Here is a 14,830-nt window from a genome sequence, read left to right as displayed (position 1 = left end):
TATTGACTTAGGGATGTGAATACTTATGTAAATGAGATATTTCTGTATTTCATTTTCAATAAACTTGCAGAAATCTCTGAAAACATGTTTTCACTTTGTCATTATGGGATATTGCGTGTAGATGGGTGAGATAACATTTTAATTGCATAAATTTTGAATTCAGGCTGAAACACAACAAAATGTGTAATAAGTCAAGGTATATGAATATTTTCTGAAGGCACTGTATATGGAGCCACTAATACAAGTGAGTAAATTCCCTGCAAGATCTTGATACAGTAACTAAGATACAGTAATATAGTAATTTACCCGGATACAGATGCTAAAGTGTTTTTTCCAACTGATCATAATTTTGATGACAATGGGTACAATTTGATGGAAAACATTATGCAGACTTTTCAATGTTTTTGAAAATATTTGTGTTTAAAAAAATCTGAAAGTCCATACATGTATGGACATCTCTTTATGGTACCAGAAACTATTCTACTAACGTTTCACATAAACTTAGATTAATTTGGAAAACCATTGGGTTTTGAAAAAAGGAAACCAAAGAATCAGATATTTGCAATACATGTATTTATTTAATGACAGCTGCCCACCACGATACAACCAGATCCATCATTTAGTTCCTGGTCATCACCTGAAAAATAGAAAAATAAAAAAGAGACAAAAAATGACTTCATATGCCAATAGGGAGTACACTTGCAGATACTCCAAGGTGATCATTAAACATTACAAATGTTTTTTTCCATGGATAGGCTGTTCCAATATTCATTACTTCATTATAAATGGATATCTAGCTTGGTTTGGATACCACTTAAAACGCACAATACATTACTTCTATCTAAGCAGTATGTAGTATTGATATTTTAGCCCTTGTGTGGCGGGAAGGAAATACGTGTGAAAGTATGGTGGGAAGGGATATAGTGTTGAAGTGTTGGGTGTGCACTCACGTTGTTGATCCAGGAAATGTAGGCACTGACGCGGGTGAAGACGGAGGGCTTCTTGTGGTAGTTGCAGCCCATGCTGGAGCCGAAGCTCACCACACCGTGAACGTCCCAGGAGCCATCAGAGTTCTGGCAGTTCAGGGGGCCACCGGAGTCTCCCTGCAGGGAAACAGAGGAACACATAGCAGTGGTAAGCTCAGGACCACCGTGTATGACTGTGTCAAATATAAAGTTGACAATAATCTTGTTAAACTTTAATTTGTGGAATTTCTTAATTTCTTAGTAATGATAGACTGTCCTTTCTCTTTGCTTATTTGAGCTGTTCTTGCCATAATATGGACTTGTTTTTTTATCGAATAGGGCTATCTTCTGTATACTTCTACCTTGTCACAACACAACTGATTTGTTCAAACGCATTAAGAACGAAAGAAATTCCACAAATTAACTTTTAAGAAGATACACCTGTTAATTGAAATTAATTCAAGGTGTCTACATCATGAAGCCGGTTTAAAGAATGGCAAGATTGCACAAAGCTGTAATCAAAGGCAAAGGGTGGCTGCTTTGAATTTGTTGAACACTTTTGTGTTATTTCATAGTTTTGATGTCTTCACTATTATTCTACAATGATGAAAACAGTCAAAATAAAGAAAAAGCCTTGAATGAGTAGGTGTGTCCAAACTTTTGACTGGTACTGTACATCAGCTATTCCGAAACAATTCCTTTCACAAAATAAAGTATCATTCTTTTTCCTCAAGTGGCATTTCTTAGATCTAGGTCTGTTCATCACTCCATGATCGTGAAATGACAAAACATCAACAAGCTGTAGTAGCATGACTCACGTTGCAGCTAGCAAGGTCTCCATCACCACCAGCACAGACCATGCTGCTGGTAACAAGGCTGCCCCACCAGTCGGGCTTGGTGCAGTTGGCATGGCTGACCACGGGCAGGAGGGCCTGCTGCAGTATGTCAGCGATGGGGCCTCCGGCTGAAGAGATTAACAAATTCAACAGTCCAATTAGTGCCTCTATTGATTCTCATGAAATGTCAATAGTATCTTGAAGGATATGTGGAATGCTCGACGCTCATTTACAAACACTATATATTCAAAATATCTATATTTGAACTATACTCACAATAACTACCATAATAATTAGCAATTGGTTTGTCATCATTACATTTATTTATATAAAGTTATTGGTAGTACGTCTGAGTTTTTGGACATTCATATCACCAGCAAATGAGGATGAAAAGATGAAATAATACACATTAATATGAGAGAAAAGTGCAAGGGAAACTGATTCATGGTCAACATGACCTACTCCAGAGGCGTCCCCAGCCAGTGACGTAGCAGGGAGCATTGTGGGGCAGGACGATGCCGGAGTCGGGCAGACAGGCCGCCATGACAGAGTCAGAGAAGGTGACAGGGCTCTGAAGCTTGATCAGGGCAATGTCGTTACTGCAGAAGACATGATGAGCGACTGTATTACAGATTAGTACAGTCATGAATCAATCAAATGCATTAAAAAAGCCCTTTTTTACATCAGCAGATGTCACAAAGTTTAGGAAATATTACTAATCTCATTCACGGATGAAAAGGCAGCACTACTTCACTATCTCCAATTTCCAGTAAGATCACATCATGCATCCCGTCTGTACAAAAAACTTTGGCCAACGCATAGCTATGAGAATTGATCATTCATCCATAAATTATCTAACGGAAAATAGTTCAAACATATAAGTATTTGAATGTAAACAGACATGGGGCCCACAAGGATAGATATCATTTGGGGTTGAAAAAAGTGAAAACCCCACCGGATTCTGTAGGAATCCCAGTTCTCATGGACGATGATCTTGGCGGGAGTAAGAGCCATGGAACCCTCCTCGTTGTTGCTCTTCAGGTTGTGCTTGCCCAGGTATACCCTGTAGGTGTTGCGGCTGCTGTAAGCCCACAAGAGAACCCACACACAAAGGGTCAGGTCATAACACTTACAAAATGTTAAAAGTCCATAGATAATACAGTAAGTGAAGCAGTGGCGGCTGGTGCCTTTTAGATCATGGAGGAAATGTAATAAAATAAAAAGTTCATGGGATGACGATCTTGGACCCATTTGTTATACTTGATGCAGTGAGCAGCGGTCATGATCCACTGGCTGGAGATCAGAGTGGCGCCACAGGTGTGGTGGAAGCTGCTACCAGATTGGTACTGAAGAGACACCTGGAGAGAACAAAGAAACAAACATCAATGTATTTAAATTCAACACAATTCAAATAAGATTTGGTAAAGCCAATTTGAAGAAAAATACTACTTTACTACAACTTTAGGACACCCAGGGCTTGTGAATAGAGGGCGTGTTATTAGAGAAGGGCTTGTTAATAGAGGGCTTGTTATTAGAGAAGGGCTTGTGAATAGAGAAGGGCTTGTTAATTAATAGAGAAGGGCTTGTGAATAGAGAAGGGCTTGTTATTAGAGAAGGGCTTGTGAATAGAGAAGGGCTTGTTAATTAATAGAGAAGGGCTTGTTAATAGAGGGCATGTTATTAGAGAAGGGCTTGTGAATAGAGAAGGGCTTGTGAATTGAGAAGGGCTTGTTAATAGAGAAGGGCTTGTTAATAGAGAAGGGCTTGTTAATAGAGAAGGGCTTGTTAATAGAGAAGGGCTTGTTAATAGAGAAGGGCTTGTTAATAGAGAAGGGCTTGTTAATAGAGAAGGGCTTGTGAATAGAGAAGGGCTTGTGAATAGAGAAGGGCTTGTGAATAGAGAAGGGCTTGTGAATAGAGAAGGGCTTGTTAATAGAGAAGGGCTTGTTAATAGAGAAGGGCTTGTTATTAGAGAAGGGCTTGTTAATAGAGAAGGGCTTGTTAATAGAGAAGGGCTTGTTAGAGAAGGGCTAATAGAGAAGGGCTTGTTAGAGAAGGGCTTGTTAATAGAGAAGGGCTAGAGAAGGGCTTGTGAATAGAGAAGGGCTTGTGAATAGAGAAGGGCTTGTTAATAGAGAAGGGCTTGTTAATAGAGAAGGGCTTGTTAATAGAGAAGGGCTTGTTAATAGAGAAGGGCTTGTTAATAGAGAAGGGCTTGTTAATAGAGAAGGTCTTGTTAATAGAGAAGGGCTTGTTAATAGAGAAGGGCTTGTTATTAGAGAAGGGCTTGTGAATAGAGAAGGGCTTGTTAATAGAGAAGGGCTTGTTAATAGAGAAGGGCTTGTTAATAGAGAAGGGCTTGTTAATTAATAGAGAAGGGCTTGTTAATAGAGGGCTTGTTATTAGAGAAGGGCTTGTGAATAGAGAAGGGCTTGTGAATAGAGAAGGGCTTGTGAATAGAGAAGGGCTTGTTAATAGAGAAGGGCTTGAATAGAGAAGGGCTTGTGAATAGAGAAGGGCTTGTTAATTGTGAATAGAGAAGGGCTTGTGAATAATTGTTAATAGAGAAGGGCTTGTGAATAGAGAAGGGCTTGTGAATAGAGAAGGGCTTGTTAATAGCTTGTTAATAGAGAAGGGCTTGTGAATAGAGAAGGCTTGTAGAGTGAATAGAGAAGGGCTTGTTAATAGAGAAGGGCTTGTGAATAGAGAAGGGCTTGTTAATAGAGAAGGGCTTGTGAATAGAGAAGGGCTTGTTAATAGAGAAGGGCTTGTTAATAGAGAAGGGCTTGTTAATAGAGAAGGGCTTGTTAATAGAGAAGGGCTTGTGAATAGAGAAGGGCTTGTTAATAGAGAAGGGCTTGTGAATAGAGAAGGGCTTGTTAATAGAGAAGGGCTTGTGAATAGAGAAGGGCTTGTGAATAGAGAAGGGCTTGTGAATAGAGAAGGGCTTGTGAATAGAGAAGGGCTTGTGAATAGAGAAGGGCTTGTGAATAGAGAAGGGCTTGTTAATAGAGAAGGGCTTGTGAATAGAGAAGGGCTTGTTAATAGAGAAGGGCTTGTGAATAGAGAAGGGCTTGTTATTAGAGAAGGGCTTGTGAATAGAGAAGGGCTTGTTAATAGATAAGGGCTTGTGAATAGAGAAGGGCCTGTGAATAGAGAAGGGGTGATAATACATGTAAACATGTAAAGTGGAACCTACCTGCCAGGGCCAGCTGTTCTCACGGACATCCTCTCCTCCGACCACCCTGGTGATGATAGGGGGGAAGGTGGGCAGCCCACATCCGTAGGCTGGGAAAAAACGAGAAACACACACACTATACAATTACACTTTTGCATCACTGACTTACTCTTCCCAGAACATCATATTGTATGTCTAAGGTTAATTTTGAAATAGCACATTTCTACCAAAATGTGAACTTGTAACTTCTGCATTTCATGTACATGATACCTGACATACCCAATATATTTCAACTTAAATCTGAGAGAATTTCTAAATGAAAACAAATAGGTGGTAATTTAAGATGGCATACGAAGTGGAATTACGTGTTCCCTGAAAGTAAGATAAGGCAGACCAACATATTGTCAAATGTGCAGCAAAATCTCAAATCTGGTCAGGATAGCTTACCACCAGCAACAAACAAAGCCAAGATCACAAACTTCATGATGACAGTTTAAGTGAATGTCAGCTGAACCTGCTCCCTTATATAGCTGGAGAGTAGTAGAAAAAAACTGTCAGGGACATGTTGCACAACAAGGTGTCTAAAACCAGATAGTAAAGCCTGGAAAAACCTGTGTTACCCAGGTTCTGTGAAATTCACAGTGTTGGAAAAGCTACTCTGAAATATAGTTTACCAAGCTACCAATTACTTCATACTGGAAGAAGTTAAGCAATACACTAAATATACCCCTAAGAAAAATAAAGCTACTTAGAGGAAAAAACTTTCTCTAATTCCAAACTACTTAATGAAAACATATATCTAAATCTGAAATGTCATAGACTACAGATCAGTCTGGGGTCAGACGTTAACAGCAAGAACAGATCACTCTGGAGTCAGACGTTAACAGCAAGAACAGATCAGTCTGGAGTCAGACGTTAACAGCAAGAACAGATCAGTCTGGAGTCAGACGTTAACAGCAAGAACAGATCACTCTGGAGTCAGACGTTAACAGCAAGAACAGATCAGTCTGGAGTCAGACGTTAACAGCAAGAACAGATCAGTCTGGGGTCAGACGTTAACAGCAAGAACAGATCACTCTGGAGTCAGACGTTAACAGCAAGAACAGATCAGTCTGGAGTCAGACGTTAACAGCAAGAACAGATCAGTCTGGAGTCAGACGTTAACAGCAAGAACAGATCAGTCTGGAGTCAGACGTTAACAGCAAGAACAGATCACTCTGGGGTCAGACGTTAACAGCAAGAACAGATCAGTCTGGAGTCAGACGTTAACAGCAAGAACAGATCAGTCTGGAGTCAGACGTTAACAGCAAGAACAGATCAGTCTGGAGTCAGACGTTAACAGCAAGAACAGATCAGTCTGGAGTCAGACGTTAACAGCAAGAACAGATCAGTCTGGAGTCAGACGTTAACAGCAAGAACAGATCAGTCTGGAGTCAGACGTTAACAGCAAGAACAGATCAGTCTGGAGTCAGACGTTAACAGCAAGAACAGATCAGTCTGGAGTCAGACGTTAACAGCAAGAACAGATCAGTCTGGAGTCAGACGTTAACAGCAAGAACAGATCAGTCTGGAGTCAGACGTTAACAGCAAGAACAGATCAGTCTGGGGTCAGACGTTAACAGAAATGGGGAATTAGCCTATTAAACACAAAGTGAGAATTACGCAGACAAAAAGTGTTTGAAGTGAGATTTAGGCAGGTCTGATGAAAAAGAAAGGAAATTCTTGCGTACTTCACCCATATTCTATTTTCTTTAGGCAAAAGAAAGTAGTGTGTAGTTTAGTCATCGACCATGAAATAAAACATAGTACTAATATAACCCTATAATAATGAACAATGCAAAAAAAACGAACTAATATAGACTATAGACCTTATTCATTTAGTCAGGTTAGTTAGTCATGCAATGGCATACTAAAATGTATGAAACATACTTGTACTTTAAAAGTGCAATTTGGGGAAACAGATATTTAGAGAATGTTCTTAAATTAATAGAAAACACATGTACATATGCAATCAATATTTTCTATAATGGTTTGCGATTTTCCAATGAATTTCAAAGTTACGGGCATTTCAGTATTTCAAACTCCATTACTGACATGTTAGTACCTCTGAGGTCCTCTTACTGTATACGATCATGGAAAATGGCACAAATTGCATTGGCGATTAACTAGAAGAAAAATAAACGCACACCTATTTAGGCGAGGTGCTGGCTAGCGGAGTAGAAAACTTGAAAATAACAGAGAGCCGCACACTCTAGGAACTCAGATGCAAAAATGTAATTACCAACGTTTCGACAGCCAAGCTGTCTTCATCAGGGTATATTGGCTATTAACCAACATTGTTTTAATTATTAATAACATGTACATTTCATTACAGTGGGCCCAATTCAACTATTTATCAGAGTGTCTAGCATTATAAACTCATTATCATATGCCTTTGTTCTGAAAAAAACTAAGGCAACGCCACAAAAAGTGATACTGGTCTAGAGATTTAATGTAATAATATGCCATTTATCCAAAGCAACAGTGAGTGCATACATATCGGTCCGTATTGGTGGCCCCAGCAGGAATCAAACCCATGAGCTTGGCTTTGCTAGAACCATGTGATAAAGTGGTGTTGAACTTGTTTGTTGATCTGGTTTTGTTATGACCCAAGGTGACCATGGTGCCCCCCTGAACCATCAGACTGCTGATGGAACTGGGAGATCCACACTGTGCTGAGCTTTTTCCGATTTAGGTGGTCACTGCACCTACAACCGCAAAAGGCCCTCAGTCTTAACCCAAGTCAGTGCCTACATTGACTGGATCAACACTGTCAGTGTGTAACGATGTGCGCTGAGAGTCGGGAAGCAAGTTCAGGGAGTGAGTGTTTTAATAAATAAGCGCAACATAAAACAAAACAGAACAGAACACAGAACACTGGAACAGAAATGATAACGCTTGGGGAAGGAACCAAAGGGAGTGACATATATAGGGAAGGTAATCAGGGAGGTGATGGAGTCCAGGTGAGTCTGATGACGCGCAGGTGCGCATAATGATGGTGACAGGTGTGCGCCATAACGAGCAGCCTGATGACCTAGAGGCCGGAGAGGGAGCACGTGACAGTAGCCCCTTCCTGACCCGCGGCTCCAGCTGTAGGATGCCGTCAATCCGGCTGAGATGCAGGAGCATGGCGACATAGAATTCGGCTCCAGCTGCAGGATGCCAACCCAAGGGATGATCCCGGGGATCAGGAGCAGACCAGTCACCCCTGCTGATGCGCGGGAACATGTCGTTGGCTGAGACCCGGGATTTAATAAATAAACACAACAAACCACAAACGCACAGAACACTGGAACAGAAATTATAAACGCCTGGGGAAGGAACCAAAGGGAGTAACATATATAGGGAAGGTAATCAGGGAGGTGATGGAGTCTGTTACGAGAACTATGGCCGAACGCTACCTCAAGTTCACCATGATTTAGAGATGAAAATCACATCTATCACGTTGAAGGAAAGAGTCGTTCATTTCCCACAGATCTTGGCGAACAACTAATGCAACACAGCTACCTATTGGGAGACCAATGTTTCTATATGGACGTTTGCTCATAAATACAATTCTAAGATAAGAATGCTGCCGCTCTTTCCTTTATGCCTTGAAACATTTTTAAATGAACCAGAATACCCATAGAATAGGCCTACACTCATACCATAAGCATGTCTCTGATTAATGAGAAGAACCTTTCCACAGTTAAGTTGTCTGAATGTCCTTTGGGTGATGGACTGCTCTTGATACACACAGGAAACTGTTGAGTGTGGAAAATATACTACTGTGCAATACCCTGATCAAAGGCACTTAAATCTTTTGTCTCGCCCATTCACCCTCTGAATGGCATACAAGCACAACCCATGTCTCAATTGTCTCAAGGCGTAAAAATCCTTCTTTAACCTGTCTCCTCCCCTTCATCGAGACAGATTGAAATGGATTTAACAAGTGACATCAATAAGGGATCATAGCTTTCACCTGGATTCCCCTTGTCAGTCTATGTCATGGAAAGAGCAGGTGTTCCTAATATTTTACATATAATGTCCAGCCATTTTATTATTATTAGATACTGTATGTGAACATGTTTTGGTGAATTAAGTAGTGATGGGCAAAATCTAGTCTTCAAATATTTTCCATTAGAATGTGTTGAACCATTTCACATGGCATTCTTGTTTGAACCTTTTCTACTATTCTTTACTGTAGGACAAAGGACACTGTATCCAACAACCTTCCAATTCTTCCATGCCATTGAATGTAGTTTTAAAGCAAAAGGGCTTTGCTAAACATAGGTTCAACACACATTATATTACTCCACAGAGAACTATTTGGCCTTTGTGGCTTTTAAAGTGATATCAATAAGGGATCATAGCTTTAACCTGGACTCACTCAGTAGATAGCTGGAGAGTGATCTAGAAAAACCCTTTGGACATGTTGCATAACAACCTGCCTGGAAGCAGTTAGGAAAAACTTTTTTTATTTTATCTACCTTGCAGATAACCTTCTTGTCAACTGTGTTACCCAGGTTCTGTGAAATCCACAGGTGTCATGGAATAACTCCGGTTGCCTAAGTTGACTCCTAAGGAACAGTTGTCTACTGAAACAGATTTGTTGAAACCAATATTAACCAACATTATTAATTACTATCATGAACTATATATTTGTGTCTTAACCATTAAAAGTGTGGACAAAGAGAGATAAAACATATGAAAGTCAGAAGCAGTACCTCAGAATCTGCATCTGAAACTAAAATGTCAAGTGAAAGGCTATTGGTCATGTCACGGGATTCTTCTGTTAAGGAGAGGCGGACCAAAACGCAGCGTGGTTATTTTGATACATCTTTAATAAAGATGACAATAGAACAATATACAAAATCAAGAAACGTGAAAAACTGAAAACAGCCCTATCTGGTGTAACAAAGACAGGAACAATCACCCACAAAACCCAACACAAAACAGGCTACCTAAATATGGCTCCCTAAAACATATGTGGCTACCTAAAACAGGCTACCTAAAAATGACTAACACCTGCCTCTGATTGAGAACCATATCAGGCCCAAACACAGAAACAGACAAACAAGACATCCAACATAGAATGCCCACTCAGATCACACCCTGACCAAACAAAACATAGAACAAACAAAGCAAACTATGGTCAGGGTGTGACAGGTCATTGGAAACGGCTTTCAGAAGTTTTGGACCGTAACGTAGCTTTTCAATCAGCTTTTCAATCAAGTATGAACTCTTTAAAGGTTTTAATACTTATTTTCCACCATAATTTGCAAATAAATTCATTAAAAATCCTACAATGTGATTTTATGTTTTTTTCCCCCTCATTTTGTCTGTCATAGTTGAAGTGTACCTATGATGAAAATTACAGGCCTCTCTCATCTTTTTAAGTGGGAGAACTTGCACAATTAGTGGCTGACTAAATACTTTTTTGCGGTAGCGTACTTACTTTATTTGATCTAGGTAATCATGCATTGGTAATCTACAATGCATGAAACATGCTGCTTCGAGAAGCTGTGAGAATAGCTTGCCACTACACATATGTTCAAATCCAAATCTTTTTGTGTTAATATTATACTTCAAGGGGAGTGGAAAAAAGGGGGGCGGGCAATTTTATCAGTGTGGCTGGGCTAGCTGTCCTTAGCTTCACCCCCAGCTTGGTTTTCAGAGTGGGCTGACCGATGAAACATTTCCCAGAATCTGTTGAATTCTTGTCTTACCTGTCAAACGTCATATACAGTAGCCTACAGTATAAAGGCATCCCTGGTGTGACACATTTTGAAGATACAAACATGATGAAGTTTGTAGTCCTTGCTTGTCTGGTTGCTGCTGGTAAGGATTCTACTTATTTGTTTTACTAATAAGAACAGAACACTATACAGTAGCCTATTTCTCTTCCCATCTTCAGTTAGAATATTGACAGAATGCTACATTGCTAAACCTATTGAAAGATTTTTATAAAGTGGCATTGCAAATGAAATACATACATTTGGATAGTGTATTCATTAAAAAAAAGATTCATTTCTAACATAATCAAAATGATTTAGGCTCAAAATGTGACTCAACAGTGTATTGATACTATAGTAATGTATGCTAGCTAACACCAGTAGACTGAGGTTATATATGAGAGTTTTGAGTGTGTTTGTGTCCAACAGTCTACGGGTGTGGCATGCCCACCTTCCCTCCTGTGGTGACACGAGTGGTGGGAGGGGAGGACGTCAGGCCCAACAGCTGGCCCTGGCAGGTACTTTACGTTAAGTCAATGCAGAAGATGCATAGTGACTGTGACAAAGCTATCCGGTCTTCGCAGATCTGCATGAAGTACATAGGGGGAAGAGGCTAGGCGTTGATTTGGAATTGGGTAGATTTAAACAATGCAATGCATCAATACTAATCGTTGCTTGTCAGTCATCAACAGTTGTTATCAAGCATGTATCACAACCATGTTATATCTTCTGCAATCATTTATTCTGAATTCTTATTCTCATATCAGTGAGGTCGAGATTTTACCACAGTTAAACCTTCAAGTGTAGGGGGCTTCAAAATGGAGAAATACTGATTATTCTCTACTTTCTTGTGTCTTTCAGATCTCTCTCCAGTACGACAGAGATGGTGAGTGGAGACACACCTGCGGTGGAACTCTGATTTCAAGCGAGTGGGTCCTCACCGCTGCTCACTGCATCAGGTGAGAGGACAGTAGAATAATCATGTTTAAGAGAGGGGGCACTTGGGGGCAGTCATGATGAGCAGGAAACATCAAATGGGCCACAGTTCTGAAATTCAATCTACAATAATAATGTAAAAGGAAGAACAAGGGAAAGGGAGATACCTAGTCAGTTGTACAACTGCATGCAATCAACTGAAATGTGTCTTCCACATTGAACACAACCCCTCTGATTCAGTAAGGTGCGGGGGGGGGGGGCTGCATTAATCGACATCCACGTCATCGGGGCCCGGGGAACAGTGGGTTAACTGCCTTGCTCAGGGGCAGTAGTGCTTCAATTGAATATATATATTTTTAGTCTTTTCAACAGTTAACAAGAGCATGCTAGAGAATCAAAGTTTGACAGATTATTAGAATTTTGTGAATTGGATATTCAGTGTCACTCCCTCATACTGTGTTCTGTATCTGTTCTCCTCTGTTATTCTTGAGCAGTAGCAGGACCTACAGAGTGACCCTGGGAAAGCACAACCTGGCTGAGACTGAGGAGGGTTCTCTGGCTGTTGGTGTTGCCAAAATCGTCGTCCACGAGAAATGGAACCCCCTCTTCATCCGGTAGAACCAATGCCAACTTTTCTTTACAGTGGTACAGCCTAATTAGACACAAGGATGGTGAGCAAGAGTAACACAGCAAAAATGGTAGTCTGTGACTGAATAGACAGCATTCCAAAAGTTTGAACTATCTTATGTAGGACGGTCGGGATTACATTTCACAATTTTGATTTGTAATACAGTGCAAAAATATACACTACAACCTTAATAACTGATTGAACTTTTCAGTTAGCATACTTATGCTAACTGATAATTAGAAGTCTACATACAGTGCATTCGGAAAGTATTCAGACCCCTTGACTGGCTCCAGATTTTGTTACATTACAGCCTTATTCTAAAATGGATAAAATAAAATGTCCCTCATCAATAGACACACAAAACCCCATAATGACAAAGCAGAAACTGAAATATCACATTTACATATGTATTCAGACCCTTTACTCCGTACTTTGTTGAAGCACCTTTGGCAGTGATTACAGCCTTGAGTCTTCTTGGGTACGGCTCAATTTCAAGTCTCATAGCAAAGGGTCTGAATACATATATAAATAAGTATTGCCCAAATTTCTAAAAACCTGTTTTCGCTTTGTCATTATAGGGTATTGTGTGTAGATTGATGAAGAAAAATTATTTAAAAAATATTAGAATAAGGATGTAACAAAATGTTTAAAAAGTCAAGGGGTCTGAATACTTTCCGAATGCACTGTACATCATGTTGACTGGTGTCTGTGTGTCTTCTGCAGTAATGACATTGCCCTTATCAAACTGGAGACTCCCGTCACCTTCACTGACTCCATCATGGCTGCCTGTCTTCCCGAGGCTGGCTTCATCCTGCCCCACAACGAGTCCTGCTATGTCACCGGCTGGGGACGCACCGTCAGTGAGTGACTGCACCTCTTGCACCATCCTCTCATCATGCTAATTCAAATGCAAACTTTAAATGAAGTGTTTGATGAAGACAGACATTGGGTTGCAAAACATAATTTCCTAAATCTGGGTGACGAGTGCTCTAATTCTCTCTACTTAAAGAGTCGGACTTTTAAGAGAATATCTTTACCCCAGGTAACATGTTGTGTCGTGTTTCCCTCTCCTTAACAGCCGGAGGTGCCCTCCCTGACATTCTGCAGCAGGCCCTCTTGCCTGTCGTTGACCACGCCACCTGCTCCCAGAAAGACTGGTGGGGCTTCCAGGTGAAGGACACCATGGTGTGTGCTGGAGGAGATGGCATTGTGTCCGGATGCAACGTAAGTTCCATAGCGGACCAGTGCCCCATAACTATGTGATTATGCAAGGCACTAGCACATAATTGTAGAAATCACAATAATGAGTGTTTAAAAGTGACACTGGGCCATCCAACATGAAGAGAGGGCCACATTTTTCAGACCCCTACTATAGTGGGAGATGGAGCTGTACTGAACTTCTTTAATTTCTGGTTTTGTCCTTTGACACAGGGTGACTCCGGTGGCCCCCTGAACTGCCAAAATGCTGATGGCGCCTGGGAGGTCCACGGTATTGTGAGCTTTGGCTCTGGGCTGAGCTGCAACTTCCGCAAGAAGCCCACTGTCTTCACCCAAGTCAGCTCCTACATGGACTGGATCAACACTGTAAGTGCATTCAGCTATACATTGGAACACTGACTAGAACTGTTATTACATAACCAAACTTTTAGTCGACAACCACATTTTTGTCCACAATGATTTAGATGTAAAAGGTGCCATGGTAAAAATGTTGCTGTAAAAAGTTGAGAGAGAAAGAGAGTTTGACAGTTTTGTTGATATTTCAAGTCAAGCTGCATGATAACAATTAAGAGACTTTTAATCTTTGTTTTACAGTATCTACAGTATAACTACAGATGTTGTACAGTACACACGAATCATGATGAGGGCACATCTAATGTTTTTCATTCTCATATTTTCCACAGGCCATGATGAGCAACTAAGGCAACAGAGCTACTTTTTGGGAATCCACTGTCACCGTGTGGAAGGTCTGCTCGTAAATAAAACATTGAAAATAAGAACTGTGCTGTTGCCTTATTTAGTGAGCAATGCTCAAATGTCATACATTGGGAAATTACAAAATAATAAGTACTACCACACTTGATACTGAGCCACAACTTTTAAAGAAGTAACCTGAATCACACACTCAAACATAAACACATTTTTGATCAGCTGATGCAGGTTTTTGCCGAAGAGCAATAATGGCTAAGAAACATCTTGATACAATAGAAGCTAAACTATTTTCTTTGAAAGGAATGACTGTTATCGCCCTGTAGCCTATAACAAGAGACCATAACAGGGGGGGGGGGCATATCTGCCTATATGAATAACTGAGCAACAAGTTAGTATAAGAAGAAAAGTTATCAAATTGTGAAAGATTCTGCTTTGAGTAGCAATAGGAAAGTTATGTCACTGAAAATATGTTGTGTCCCTTGCCCCTTACATATGTGGCCAGCTGTTGTGCCTGGTGTCCTTTCCCACCACAACTCGTGTCACCACCATAGGAAAGGTGGCAAGGCCATACCCGTAGACTATTCCCCGGTAGGCCGTCATTGTAA

The 14,830-nt window shown here is 40.5% G+C and overlaps 2 protein-coding genes across 2 annotated transcripts; one reads left to right on the top strand and one right to left on the bottom strand.

Annotated features, from left to right (window-relative positions):
• Positions 1–556: 556 nt before the first annotated feature.
• LOC118361103 (chymotrypsin-like elastase family member 2A) lies at positions 557–5,551 on the bottom strand. The gene is made up of 8 exons (XM_035740870.2): positions 5,427–5,551; positions 5,001–5,089; positions 3,062–3,159; positions 2,757–2,882; positions 2,264–2,400; positions 1,784–1,929; positions 951–1,103; positions 557–637 (listed from the first exon to the last, which is right to left on the bottom strand). The coding sequence occupies exons 1-8, from the start codon at positions 5,461–5,463 to the stop codon at positions 620–622; spliced, it is 804 nt and encodes a 267-aa protein (XP_035596763.1). The 5' UTR covers positions 5,464–5,551; the 3' UTR covers positions 557–619.
• A 5,126-nt stretch (positions 5,552–10,677) lies between these two features.
• LOC118361102 (chymotrypsin-like elastase family member 2A) lies at positions 10,678–14,293 on the top strand. The gene is made up of 8 exons (XM_035740869.2): positions 10,678–10,838; positions 11,162–11,250; positions 11,594–11,691; positions 12,163–12,282; positions 13,020–13,156; positions 13,375–13,520; positions 13,728–13,880; positions 14,198–14,293. The coding sequence occupies exons 1-8, from the start codon at positions 10,688–10,690 to the stop codon at positions 14,213–14,215; spliced, it is 912 nt and encodes a 303-aa protein (XP_035596762.2). The 5' UTR covers positions 10,678–10,687; the 3' UTR covers positions 14,216–14,293.
• The last annotated feature ends 537 nt before the right edge of the window (positions 14,294–14,830 follow it).

The sequence above is a fragment of the Oncorhynchus keta genome, chromosome 28 (genome assembly GCF_023373465.1).
Source record: "Oncorhynchus keta strain PuntledgeMale-10-30-2019 chromosome 28, Oket_V2, whole genome shotgun sequence".
NCBI lineage: Eukaryota > Metazoa > Chordata > Actinopteri > Salmoniformes > Salmonidae > Oncorhynchus > Oncorhynchus keta.
The sequence above is the reverse complement of the archived record's forward strand: the minus strand, read 5'-3'. Positions and strand labels throughout refer to the sequence as shown.